The sequence below is a fragment of the Loxodonta africana genome, chromosome 19 (genome assembly GCF_030014295.1).
Source record: "Loxodonta africana isolate mLoxAfr1 chromosome 19, mLoxAfr1.hap2, whole genome shotgun sequence".
Taxonomy (NCBI): Eukaryota; Metazoa; Chordata; class Mammalia; order Proboscidea; family Elephantidae; genus Loxodonta; species Loxodonta africana.
This window is the reverse complement of record NC_087360.1, coordinates 6825294-6839181: the sequence shown is the minus strand read 5'-3', so window position 1 is coordinate 6839181 and position 13888 is coordinate 6825294. Positions and strand designations below refer to the sequence as shown.

Below are 13888 nucleotides of genomic sequence, written 5' to 3'. Positions count from 1 at the left end.
CTTACCATCTAAAATCAGGATGAGTCTTAGAAATCACTGACATCTTATTTAAAGTTCTAATTGGCTGCATTTGCGTAAAACCAAACCGAAACCAAACCCGTTGCCTTTGAGTTGATTCTGACTCATAGTGAGCCTACAGAACAGAGGAGAACTGCCCCACAGGGTTTCCAAAGAGCGGCTGGTAGATTCAAACTGCCCACCTTTTGGTTAGCAGCCGAGTACTTTAACCACTGTCACTGTACCCCCAGAGCTCACAAAGTCAGTGGTGCAGCATTTAGACTCGGTGGAACAGTTTGTATGTATAAACCATCTCAACCATAAGAGACCACTCTAAAGCAGTTCCAGAAAGTATAAAAGTCATTTTACTTTAATACAAAATCATGTAAGAAAGTCACATTAGCAAAATCAAATATTCACGAAATAGCAGTCAAGTCACCGTGGGAATGTCGATATCGTATTTTCCCACTTTATTTTCTCCCTTCTCGCTTTCCACTGATGCCTTTTCCACTTGACATTAGAGTCCAAGGTCACCTGCAGGCCCGGGTTAGCTGGACGCACGTCAGCACTCCGGAGAGCCCTGTGGGCAGGTGAAGTGGGGACAGGAGCTGGCTCTCATTGCACTTTCCTCTTGCTTTTGAGACTTCTTTGGGCTTCCTCACCTGCCCTGGTCATACCTTCAGAGGGCACACCAGTTCTGTAGCCAGGGAAGAAGAGAATCCCAGAAGAAACCTCACGTCCTTCCTCCTCAGACTGCTTTGAGGGGGAAGCATCTAAGCCGGCTGAGTACATACGTGTGGCACACAGACAAATTCCAGAGTCTTCTTGGCGGGTTGTCTTCTCAAGATTGACAGTTGCTGCCTTAGCCTATGTTTGCTTCCCTGACCGGAAAAAGAATCTGAGTGGAGAGAGAGGGATTAGAGTAAGCAGAGGGAGCAACACAAGGGGTGCGGAAACCTCCATAAAACCTGTAAGCAGCTCTTGCAAGTGAATGACTCAAAAGTTTATCTAGGGCTTATTATGTGGAGACCCCGGGTGGTGCAGACGGTGAACACCTGGCTGATGACTGACAGGCTGGAGGTCCGAGTCCACCCAGAGGTGCCTTGGAAGAAAGGCCTGGCGATCTACTTCCGAAAAATCAGCCATTGAAACCTCTACAGAGTGTGGTTCTACTGTGACACACATGGGCGTGCCATGCGTCAAAGTTGATGGCAGTGGGTTCCTAAAAGACAGGTTTCATATTCTTTTTATCAGCTTGACAAGGCATTCATCCCACTCCAAATTATGAAATAAATGTTCCAGTGGTTACTAAAGTATGCCCTATATTTGGGTAAAAACAGAATCCAACAAATTATTATCCACTCGGCAAAAAAAACAAAACAAAAAACCCTCAGAGCGCAGTTCAACTCTGACCCACGTGGGGTCGCCACAAGTCAGAATCGACGGCAACTTGTTTTGGTGGTTTTCACTATGGGCCACGCATGGTCCTAGGTGCTTCCCATCTATTGACTAATTTTATGCTCATAACAACCCCAAGAGTAATAGCCGAAAGGTTCGAACCCACCTAGAGGCGCCTCAGAAGAGTGGCCTGGCAATCTGCTTCTGAAAAGTCACAGCCTTGAAAAGCCTAAGGAGTAGTTCTACTCTGCACACATGGGATCGCCATGAATTGGAATCAACTCAACAGTAATTAACAACAAAACCAAACCCCATGAGTAAGTGTGGTTAATATCCCTATTTTACAGATGAGCAAACTGAGGTTCTATGAGTTTACAGGCCCAAGGTCACACAGTAAGTTGTGGAATCAGATCTGGACTGAGAGGGCTATTCTGACTGATGGTGCCAGACACCCTGGCCCAAGTCACCTAAGTGTCCCCAGCAGCTGTGCTAAGAGGGGCTGGGGCTGGGCCAGGCTGCAGAGGGCACCCCAGTGTGGCCATTACTATTGTTACAGCTCCTCTGACCCAGCCTCAGAGTCAGGCTTGGGTGTGCACCCTGGCCCCTCACTTCCAGCTATGTGACCTTGTATAAGACGCTGTGACCTTTCTGTGTCTATACACGGGGGTTTAGAGCCCATCTCCTCCCTGGGGCCCATGACCAGTGTGTTTGGATGCAGGCATTCGGGCCTCACTCAGCCCTTCTGCCCCGAACCTGCACTCCCAGCCCAGAGATCCTTGTCTCGGGAAATGATATCACCCCCCACCCAGTCATTCCGGCCAGAATCCTGCGAATTGTCCCTGACTCCTTCCCGTCATCTGCCATATTTTAGTCATCGCATCCCACACACTCTTCTCCCAAATATGTAATGTGTCCCTAATCCCACCACTTCTCACTCATCCCCAGTCGAAACCACCATGATGAGCACAACAGCCTCTATTGCTGCCTGCATTTGGACTCACAGTGACCCTACAGGACAGGGTAGAACCGCCCCATAGGGTTTTCTAGGCTGTAATCTTTATGCGAGCAGATCAGCTGGTCTCCTCCCACGGAGCTACTGGTGGGTTTGAACCACCAACTTTTCAGTTAGCAGCTCAGCTGAGCACTTAACCACTGCGTGTTAACATTGTGCATTCTCATGGCAGCCGCAATGACTATGCCTTGACCTGGGGCTGACCACATCATTCCTCAGCTTAAATCCTTCCATGGTCCTCACTGTCCTCAGTGTCATGGATTGAATTGTGTCCCCCCAAAATATGTGTTAATTTGGCTAGGCCATGATTCCCAGTATTGTGTGGTTGTTCCTCCATTTTGTGATTTGATGTAATTTCTCTATGTGTTATAAACCCTAATCTCTGCCTGTGGTTAATGAGGCAAGATTAGGTTGTGTTAAAGAGGATTAGGGTGGAACGCAACATCCTTACTCAGTTCAGAGTCCTGATCCAATGTAAGGGGAGTTTAATGGTGGGCTGCAACACCTTTTATCTTAAAAGAGATAAAAGGAGAGAGAAGCCAGCAGGGACAGAGGGATCTCCTACCACCAAGAAAGAAGAGCAGGGGAGAAGCACGTCCTTTGAACTTGGGGTCCCTGTGTTGAGAATGTTGTAGACCCAGGGGAAGACTGACGCAAGACACATGCAGATTTCCAATGAACGCAGGGCCCAGAGATGTTGAAAGGAGACAAGGACCTTCCCCCAGAGCTGACAGAGAAAGAAAGCCTTCCCCTAGAGCTGGTGCCCTGAATTTGGTGTCTAGCCTCCTAAATTGGGAAAAAATAAATTTCTGCTCATGAAAGCCACCCACTTGTGGTATTGCTGTTACAGCAGCACTAGGTAACTAAAACACTCAGGATAAAGACCAAAGTCCTTGTCAGCATGACCTTCTTCTTTAGACAGCCATGCACATATTCATTCCATTCGTTCAGTAAGCTTGTCTCACCAGGAAGCCCTTGCCTCGCACTCATTAAACACGTGTCCTCAGGTGTGCACAGAACATTTTATTTTTACCTTATTAGTCTCAAACTTCACTTAAGTGACCCAAAGAAATCCCGAGAAGGAGGCAGAAAGAAAATAGTAGTTTATACCTCCTGGAAGCCTTATTTACAATGAGATACTTGGCCAATGAGAGTCCTAAATAAACACCATCAGGTCCTACCTACACCTGGTTTGGGGTAGAGGTGCTCTTTCATTATTTTACCTCAGAAGATCTTTTCTTGGGAAAGAAACACTCCCATTCACTCAACTCTGATTTTGTCCCCTCCAACCCTTCTCGCCCTAGCAGACATTTAACTTGTTGCTTCTAAAGCCACCATAATACCCTCTCCCAGTGACAGACTCCCAGGGTGCCTTCGGCATTCCACTGCTATAAACAATGCTGCAATGAACACCTTCATGCTTGTCCGTGTCCTCTCACAGACCTGTGTGGGAATTTCCTAGAGCCATAATCTTGGAGAGATTCAGACGACAGCAAGGGAAGGCAAAGTACTGCGTGACCCCACGTGTCTCAAAGCAGAACGATACTCCACGGTGTTTTCAACGGCTGATTCCTCTGAAGTATATCACCAGGCCTTTCTGCCAAGGCACGCCTGGGTGGGCTCAGTTAGCAGCCAAAGTTGAAGGTAAAAGGGGTATGATGAATCAGCCTCCTTAAGCTCTGACAGTTATTGTTATGATGTTATTCTTGTTGTTGGCATATTATTATTTTTTTGTTATATCACTGGGAGACAGAGTATAGACTCTGGAGTCAAATCCTAACATTAGGTTCAAATCCTAACGTTGCTATTTACTGTGTGACCTTGGGCAAATTACCTTACTTCTTGGTGTCTGCTTCCCCATCTGTAATATGGGGATAATGATAATACCTCACTTGTAGGGTCACTGTGATGATTAAATGAGTTAAAATAGGTCAAGTGTTTAGACTACTGCCTGGCGATGTTATACCACACTGGCATTGAGTTTCATATCTGCTACAGCGACATCGCTGGAAGAAAGGAGGCCCTCCCTGCCCCGGGAGCTGGCCAGCCCCTGCTCATCCCTACCCCTTTCCTTTAGCAACTGTTTAGTGGAAATGGGAGAGAAAGGTGGCTTACAGCTTCTTTATGATCGTCTTCTCCTCCTTGTTACTGCTGGCATTGCTGGTCCTGTCAACCAAGGCACCTTTTTCTCTTCTTCCTCCTGGGTCTTCTCTTGGTGGAATCAGGCCACTGGCAAAAAAAAAAAATAGAGCAAATAAATGGGTTGTTTTACTGCAAACCTCTGATCTGTGCAGCTCTGGAAGTGAAGAGCCTTAATAATCATTGTTATAGCAATATAATGATTAAGAGCTCTAGAGACAGAGAAACCAGCAAATACAGAGAACTTCCCTCCATCTGTCTAATCTTGATATCTCTTATTCCTTTCTCTTATCTAATTGCACTGGCTAGTATTTCAAGCTCCCCTACTTGCTATGTACATACCAAAACAAACAAACTTATTGTCCTCTAGTGGATTCGGACTCATAGCAACTCTATAGTATACTCTACGTATATAACCATGAATAAATTCTTTAAATTCTTAAGCCTTGGTTTCCTCATTTGTAAAATGAAACACTAACCAATCCAATTAAACAAGCCCCTTAAAACCTGAGGAGTCCTTGGGTGATGCAAACAACACTCTTACCTGGTAACCGAAAGGTTGAAGGTTGAGTCCACCTAGAAACACCTTGGAAGAAAGTTCTATCAATCTACTTCTGAAAAATCAGCCATTGAAAACCCTACGGAGTGTAGCTCTACTCTGACATTCATGGCATCGGTGTGAGTTGGAGTCAGCCTGAGGGCAGTTAAAACCTGAGACTTGGAAGCCAAAACAGCACCACTTCTGCCATATTCCATTGGTCAAGGCAAGACACAGGGCCAGCCCAGATTCAAGGAGAGGGAAAACAGAGTCACCCTTGATGGAAGGAGTGCCAAAGTCACATTGCAGAAGGCACACAGGATGGGAAATGTCATATGGCCATCTTTGGAAACAACCTACTATATCTCCCTTCTGTTACAAACTCTCATTAGCATGAACTTAGGCCTCCAAATTGATAAAGTTGCTAAGAGAACATCTCAGTTGACATGCTGGCTTCTCCAGAATATATACAATGCTAGATCTAAATAGAATCCTTCTGTCTTTTGGCCTGTATCACATGGGAAGTACACATCTGTTTTTCTCTGGGAATTCAAAATTGGAAGTAGTGTTGCTGTATTTACTAGCCAGCTGCTCTCGGCTTCAGCAGTTCAGCTGTTCCTCTTTTTAAACACCTATGTCTGAAGTAAGGAGCCCTGGAGGTGCAGTGGTTAAGTGCTTGGCTGCTAACCAGAAGGTCGGAGGTTCCAACCTACCAGCCACTCTGAGGGAGAAAAGACCTGGCAATCTGCTCCCGTAAAGATTACAGCCTAGGAAGCTCTATGGGGCAGTTCTGCTCTGTACTACAGGGTTGGTATGAGTCGGAATCAACTCAATGGCAATGGGCATGTCTGAAGTACTTATTCAGTGGGATGCAGACAGGTCTTCCCATTAACAGGGTTCCAACCTCGGCAGCAGAGAGACCACGACTGATTTCCTGTTGGCAGAACTCAGCCCTTTTGGATTTGCTTCTTAGAATAGTTTTACTTTACTGCTGCTCTCTTAAAGATGTTACATCTAAAGAATAATATCACTTGGGCTTTTTTTTTTTTAAATCAGAGTATCTCCTTACTTCCAAACTTTCAGAGTCCACCTGTGGCAAGCTAATTAAAAGCAAAGACTCTAACGTCAGGCTGTAAGGTAACGTCCCACTGTTGCCACCACTGGTTGTGAGACTTCAAGTAGTTATTTAACTTCTCTGAACCTCAGATTATTATGGGGTTAGCAGTACCTGAACTCGCAGGCTTGTGGTGAGCACTAATTGAGGGGAGGCATGGGATACTTTTAGCTGAGTGCCCGGCACATAGCTAACCCAGGGCAACATTGGTAAACATTAGTTGGCGCTGTGTTTTTATTCTCTTGGCCTCTCCTTCCTCTGTGTATATCTGCTTTGTTTCACCCAGTGTTTCTCAGAATTACTCGACCATAGATAGGATAAAGACCACCCTTTTCAAGAAATACTTACGTAAAGGAAAATATTTGGGGAAATGGTGGTGCAAATAGATACTGTAAACTCCAGACCTGATAGAGTGACAGCTCTTTCTTCCTCACTCATCTCCTGGTTTTCTCTCTTGCTTGTCCTATAATCCATTCTACACTGAAGCCTCTGTCATCTTCTTTAACTTTTAATTTGTAAATCATTTCAAACTTATAGAAAAGCTGCAAGATTAGTACAGCGATTTCCCATATACTCTGTACATAGGTCTCCAACGGTCTGTCTGCCCATCCGCCCACCCATCCATCCGTCCATCCATCCATCCATCTTCTTTCTGAACCATTTAAGAGCAAGTTGGAGACATCTTACTCCCTTACTCCTAAATACTTTGGTGTGTATTTCCTAAGAACAAGAATATTCTCCTACATAACCACAGTAGTTCAGAAGTCAGTATCACCACATTGGTCTTTCAAAAAAGTAAATCATATCTCATCATTCTGTTGATTAAAACTCCAATGGCTTCTCATTACACTTCACATAAAATTAAAGCACCTTCCATGACTGGCGAGGCATACCTCCCCAGTCTCTTCCTGACCCCACTCTACCTTGCATTCTGGGGTCCCGCCATATTGGTTTCTCGAACCGACCAAGCTAGTTCCACCCTCACAGCCTTTGCACCTCCTACTCCATTTTGTCCCCAAATCTTTACACGGTTGCCTGCTTCTTGTCATTCATGTCAAAGGGGTCTTCTCTGACCACCTAATCGAAAATAGCACAGCCCACCCTGCCCACCGCACTTCACTCTCTATCCCGTGCCATGTCTTGTATTCTTTAGAGCACCTACCACCATTTATCCTGCGTGTTCATTTTGAGTTTTTTTGGTTGCCTGTCTCCCCCACTAGACTAGCATAGACTTTCTCTGTTTTGTTCACTGCTGTACCCCACTGCCTGGGGCACATAGTAGGTCTTCGACACATTGGTTAAACGAAGAAAAGAACGAATTTGCATCAAGGAGCGCCAGGCGGGTCTGGCTCTGTGGCAGGAGGCCCACCTCTTGTAGCACTGCAGCTCTTCCTGCACCACCAGCAGCTGCGCTTTGAGTTTATTGCGCTCCTGCAGCACATCCCTCAGCTCCTGCAGCGTGAAGCGGGGACGGTTGGGGTCTGTCAGGTCCACCACCATTTTGTCTGGCCCCAGGTTCACCTGTAAGAAAAGATACCACTTGTATGGTTTTCCCTTATGAGGATGGATTGTCCATCCCAGAAAGGAATGTTCTCTGATTTTGTGGCTCCCAGGGATCCTGTAAAGGAGCCCTAGTGGTATAAATGGTTGAGCACTTGGATGCGAACTCGAAGGTTGGTGGTTCGAACTCATCCAGGGTGACCATGGGAGACAGACCTGGTGATCTGCCCCCGTAAGGATTACAGCATAGGAAACCCAGAGTGACATGGGGTCACTCTGAGTCAGAATCGACTCAATGGCTCACAACAACAAGAAGAGGGACCCTATGAGCTAAAGACTTTGCCTCCTGGAAGTGTTTTGTTGATGGTAAAGAAGCAAAAGGTCTAAGTATCTGTTAGGAGTTTCATTGTGTACCCTCAAAAATATGTTGAAGTCCTACCCCTTGTTGTTGTGTGCTGTTGAGTTGATTCCAACTCATAGTCCTATCCTTTAGTACCTGTGAATGTGACTTTATTTAGAAATAATGTCTTTACAGGTCTAACTAGTTAAGTTAGCATGAGATCTTACTGGAGTAGCGTGGGCCCTAATCCAATAGGACTGGTGGCAATGTGTGACCCTGGGCGGGATCCTGCATCAGGAGAAAAATGCTATAAAGGATTTTATTGGGACAAATGCTGAATTTTGAATACGGATGGTTTGTAAGATCTTAGTACTCCATCGATTTTAAAATTCCTGAGTTTGATAAATTATTGTGATTATAGAATAATATCTTAGAAGATATATACAATTATTTATGAATAAAAGATCATAACATCTGCAAGTAATTCTAAAATAGTTGAGCAAAAATATATGAATGAACAGATAATATACATACATAAATATTACGTGTGTATATATGTGTGTGTCTGTCTATACATACATACAGAGAGGAAGAAAGTAAAAAATGTGGCAAAATGAATTGAAGTGAACTGTATACAGGTGTTCTTGTAACTTTTCCATAGGTTTGAAATTTTTTCAAAATAAAGTTAAAACTGAACAAAAGTTTGAAAAGAACACAAATGTTCATTAATAGTAGCCTAGTTACATCGACTAAGGCACAGCCACACGCTGGAATATTCTACAGGTGATAAAGAGGATGGGGGACACTATAAAGAGATGTGCAATACTAAGCTACAGGGTTTCACCTATCAGGGTGACAAAGATCAAACAGTCTGAAAACACATTTCACTGTAAGGACTGCTGGTACTTTCCCTGACTGCTGAGGGAACAAGCTTATTAACCTCTTTGGAGTAAAATTTGGCCACATGTATCAAAATTTCCATTGTACCTTCCCTTTGACCCAATGATTCTGTTTCCTCTAGGTCCTCTCTTCCTCAGGCACCACACAGCACATGTCAGGGTTATTCACTGTTGCATGTGGTAAGAGCAAATGACTGGAAAAAAAATGTTTTTTGATAGGCTGGTTAAAGTGGAGTTTCAAAACCATTTTCGAGTCACGGGCCCTTTTGGCAGTCTGATAAAGCGGGTCTCTTCTGAGAACAATGTTTTTAAATGTATAAAATAAAATGCATAGGATTATAAGGAATCCAATTAAGATGAAATACCAAAACCTATTGCCATCAAGTTGATTCTGACTTAGAGCGACCCTGTAGGACAGCACGGAGCCCTGGTGACATAGTGGTTAACAGCTCGGCTGCTAACCAAAAGGTCAGCAGTTCAAATCCACAAGCTGCTCCTTGGAAACCCTATGGGCAGTTCTACGCTGTAATATAGGGTAGCTATGAGTCAGAACAAAACTCATTTTTTTTTTTATGAGTCAGAACTGACTCGATGGCACTTAACAACAACAACAACACAGGACAGAGTAGAGCTGCCCATAAGGTTTCCAAGGGTGTAATCTTTACTGAAGCAGACGGCCACATCTTTCTCCTGCCGAGTGGCTGGTGGGTTCAAACCTCCGACCTTTAGGTTAGCTGCCGAGCTCTTTAACCACTGTGCCACCAGGGCTCCTTACATGAAATGCAGTTGTCAGATATTTAAAAAACAAATATATGATTAATACAGCTGCTTCTTTATTCATAGATTAAATAATAGGATCCAGCCATAAGTCTATAACTACTGTTATTTTCAAGGTAGTAGATATGTGCTATACTGTGATGTGATATGAAATCACTGTTACCATCGATGGTGATCCTGTGTGTTACACAGCAGAACTGAGCTCCACAGGGTTTGTTTGGCTGTAATGTTTTCGGGAGCAGATCACCAGGCCTTTCTTCTGCAGAAATTCTAGGTGGGTTTGAACCACCAACCTTTCTGTTAGTAGTTGAGTGCAAACTATGTGTGCCACTCACATACCTTGATATGAAAGTATCTGTGATTTCTATTGGTGACAGTCACCAAAAAAAAAAAAAAAAACCTGTGGCTGTGGAGTTGATTCCAACGCATACCGACGGTCACAGGTGCTGCTAGTATTACTGTGGTGGGTTGTCTGCATTCACAGTTGAATTATAAATTTCATTTGGAGGTTAGTGAAAAGAAAAATGTAATTTCACTTATTTAAATGTAATATTAAATGTAAAATCACAAATATCTTCAATTAAATCCTTGTCCTCTTGGGAGGCCATGAACTCCAAGTTCAGAACCGCCAGGTTGAACAGTTGATAGGACCATACAACGGAATGTTTCAAAAGCCATGAGAAATGAGGAAGTTCTTTATACTCTGTTTCCATGTTATAGAAATTATATATTATGATTTAGTACAACTTGCTATGTTAAGTGAAAATAAGCAAGAGGCAGAACAATATCATGCTATCATTTGTGTAAAACAAATGGAAAAAAATTCATATCTCCTTATGTTTGCATCAAGTACCATTGGAAGAAGACATGAGAAACTGATCATTTCCATTTTCTCCAGGGAGAGCAACTGGGTGGCTAGGGATGGAGAGAGATGGGGAAGGAGGTTTTTAATGGCAAACACTTTTGTACCTCTTGGATTAAAAAAATTTTTTTTTAATTGTGTTTTAGTACAGATTTACACAGCAGTTTAGGTTCCCATTCAACAATTTCTACACGTTGTTCAGCAACATTGGTTACCTTCTTCACGATGCACGAAGATTCTCATCATTTCCGTGCTGGTGGTTCTGTGAACATTCTCATTATTTCCGTTCTTGTGGTTCTGTTTCCATTAATCTAGTTTCCTGCCCCCTTACATTCTCATCTTTGTTTTAAAGTAACTGTTGACCGTTGTACTTTTGGATTTTGAACATAAATTTTTTAAAAAAGAAAAGAACAAGGCATATTTTTATGAGCTGTCTAGTGGCACTTAGCGTTCATTTTCTCTGCCCTTTCCTCCTTCTCCCAGTCTTGAGACTGCGGTTTGGGGGAAAAAAAAGTGCCATCTCATCACTGCCTGGTGAAGCTGGTTCATTTTGCCCCACACAGGAAACCACCCAGCTCCTGGGCAGACCACACCATCCTCAGGGCCTTAGTGGGGTTTCGACATCTTTGTACTTTGGGTTAGAGGTAATGGGAAAACTGCCCAGGCTGTGGGCTGAGTGATCTTAGATAAGTCATTAACTTCTCTTGAATCTCCAAAGTAAGTGGACTGGTTCAAACCGCCAACCTTTCAAGTGAGCAGCGAAGAGCTTAACCACTGTGCCACCAGGTCCCATTCAAGACCTACTAAACCAGAAACTTTGAGGCCAAGGGCCAGCACTCTGTGTTGTAAAGCACACTCTATAAGCTGATGCACGCAAATGCTTCAGAAGCACCACTCTAGGTCATGATGAAAAACGCTGAGAGCCCCACTCAGCACAGTGCCTGCACGTAGTAAGTGCTCAATAAATGTTAATCGCCATAATGGTTCTCAGTGGAGGACTGGATACTTGCAGGAATTGTTTTGAGGCGCTTGGATGTTGAAGACAAGCAAGGAGTCCCCAAAACTAGTGCCCTGAGATGATCTTTAAACCTTAAACCAAAAATACCCCCTGAAGTCTTCTTAACACCAAACAATAATTTAGCTTAACTAGTAAAGAATACCTGCCTTGAGCACTGTGCTCTTTTAAGAGCTATCCATATGGGCTGAAATTGACAACAGCAACTCTGAAAAGGTCAGATAGGGAGCTTAGGGGACGGCGAGTTTATGCTAATGAAGGAGGAACATCTCGGAAAAGGAGGGTGAGAATGGTTGCACAACTCGAGGAATGTAATCAATGGCACTGAACAGTACCTGTAGAAATTGTCTAACTAGTGTATATTTTGCTGTGTGTATTCTCAACGACAACAAAAATAAAATAAAATATTAAAAGAAAGAAAAGAAAGGCTAGGGGCCTCCGCGTCCGTGGACACCCCCCACTCCCCAGACATGCCCCAAGCGCCCACACTCACCTCCCCGCTGGCCGGTGGGTCCCCTGTGCGCAGGGCCTGAACCTCCTTCCTCAGGCTGTCCCTCTCCATCCGCAGCTCCTCCGCCTCCAGGCTGCCCTCGTTCACCAGCGCCTCCAACATCTCCAGGATTCGGACGATTTTGAACTGCAGCTGTGTCACGCGGGGGTCGCTGCCCAGGGCCATCAGCTCGCGGCCCATCATGTAGGAGATGTCGTAGACGTCCTCCGCAGTCAGCTGGGAGGGACTCTTGCCCAGCGCCCCTTCGGGCCCCCCCTCGTCCCTGTCCTCCTCTTCCTCCTCCTCGCGCAAAGGGGGCTCCTCCATGGCCACCAGGCCCTTTGCAACCTTCGGAACGGCTTTCTCAGACTCTCCAAAGGCTCAACTTCCTCCCGGCCGCGCAGAGAACTTTCCGCTGGGCCGAGCGCCTACCGGCCCGGGGCGGGGGTGGCCGGAGCCGCCAATCAGCGCCGCGGGGGACTGGCCGGGCAGGGGGCGCAGCTGGGCGCGCCAAGTCCGGACGCCGGGCGCACAGTCCCCAGAAGGACGCGCCGGACAGCGGGCTCCGGACCGGGGGGCTGGGGTGGGGTCCAGGGCACGAAGGGACAGCTGAGCAGGACAGGAGCCGAGAAGAGGAACGATGATAACCTAGAAGAAGTGGGGACAGCGCTTATTCCAAACCTGGGAGCCGTTGCCAACTCGGGAGAGGAGGGGATCTGAGCTCCGCCCTTGGTGACCACGGCTTGTGAAGCTGTATTTCCATGGAGACAGGAGGCGGAGTTTCTACGTTGAGATCAATAAAAAAAAGCTCAAAAGGACCTAACTTTTTCTTTACCACACTCAAGCTTTCTTGCCCTAGAATTTGCGGCGTATTGTGGAGGAACATCCGGGTCTCTCTTGGAGGGGATTTCCCGAAGTCTGCTGCAAATTAAGGACAGAGTTGCTCGGAGCAGCGCAGTGAACAGAGCGCCGTACGTGTGTCAGGCGGCCTGGGGTTCCGCAAAACGCCCCGGCCAACTGACATCATGACTTGGGCCATCTGACTTCACTCTGATCCTCAGTAAAACGGAGAACCCCTGCCCCACCCACTTTACTGACTCATCGGGCAAGTTACCTAACTTGTGAGCCTTAGTTTCCTCCTCTGTGGGTCGAACCTCCCTAGAGGCGCCTCGGAAAACAGACCTGGTCATCTGCTTCTGAAAGGCCACAGCCTTGAAAACTCTATGGAGCACAGTTACTCTGCACACATGGGGTTGCCATGAGTTGGAATAGACTCCACTGACAACTAGCAATAGTACCTAGTACTAGGGCTGCTTCTAGGAATAGGTGAGAGTATGTGATAAGGGGTGAGCTGCTGTGATCTCTTCATTCTTCCCTTCAACATGCATTTGTAGAGGAACTGCTTGTGTACCAGACACTGTGCTACATGGGTGGGGTTGGGGGACTAATCAAGTCAAAAATCACTCTCTGCTTTGAAAGCATTCTACAGACACACAGGATCAGCATTAGTGAGAATATAAGTAGTGTGGGTTACAAAACTTCAGTTATTTTAGGTTTGATTAGTGGTTTGTAATGGTCATAGACAGAAAATTCAGCAATGGAACTTTTGTCTTTCCCAAGAGTATATTGGCAACTTTCTACGTAGCAGATGTGTCTCCACACTGAGATTCTAGAACCACAGTGGAGAGTGTACAGGGCGTATACAAAGAACAAAGCAAACAGGCATTATTTTCAGAGAGTACAATACACTCATAATCAACGCAAGGTTTCTGCAGAAGTGGCTCAGTAACGCGTAGTTGAGACGTGA

At 45.4% G+C, this 13888-nt stretch overlaps 1 protein-coding gene across 3 annotated transcripts; it reads right to left on the bottom strand.

The window, feature by feature from the left end:
- Positions 1-346: 346 nt before the first annotated feature.
- RILPL2 (Rab interacting lysosomal protein like 2) lies at positions 347-13098 on the bottom strand. 3 transcript variants are annotated; one of them, XM_064272109.1, is made up of 5 exons: positions 12917-13098; positions 12085-12729; positions 7568-7719; positions 4523-4636; positions 902-1219 (listed from the first exon to the last, which is right to left on the bottom strand). In XM_064272109.1, exons 2-5 carry the CDS (start codon positions 12406-12408, stop codon positions 1006-1008), a joined length of 804 nt encoding a protein of 267 aa, XP_064128179.1. In that variant the 5' UTR covers positions 12409-12729; positions 12917-13098; the 3' UTR covers positions 902-1005. The 3 variants fall into 3 exon arrangements, with proteins under 3 accessions (XP_064128180.1, XP_064128179.1, XP_064128178.1); XM_064272110.1 differs by lacking the exon at positions 902-1219 and adding an exon at positions 347-895 and having other exon boundaries at positions 12085-13082; XM_064272108.1 differs by having other exon boundaries at positions 12085-13098.
- Positions 13099-13888: the final 790 nt, after the last annotated feature.

Coding starts and splice junctions, on each gene's coding strand:
- RILPL2 (XM_064272108.1), bottom strand. CDS start 12,408: ATGGAGGAGCCCCCTTTGCGCGAGGAGGAGGAAGAGGAGGACAGGGAC. Junction 7,720..12,084: donor ACCCACCGGCCAGCGGGGAG/GTGAGTGTGGGC, acceptor CTTTTCTTACAG/GTGAACCTGGGGCCAGACAA. Junction 4,637..7,567: donor GAGCTGCAGTGCTACAAGAG/GTGGGCCTCCTG, acceptor TTTTTTTGCCAG/TGGCCTGATTCCACCAAGAG.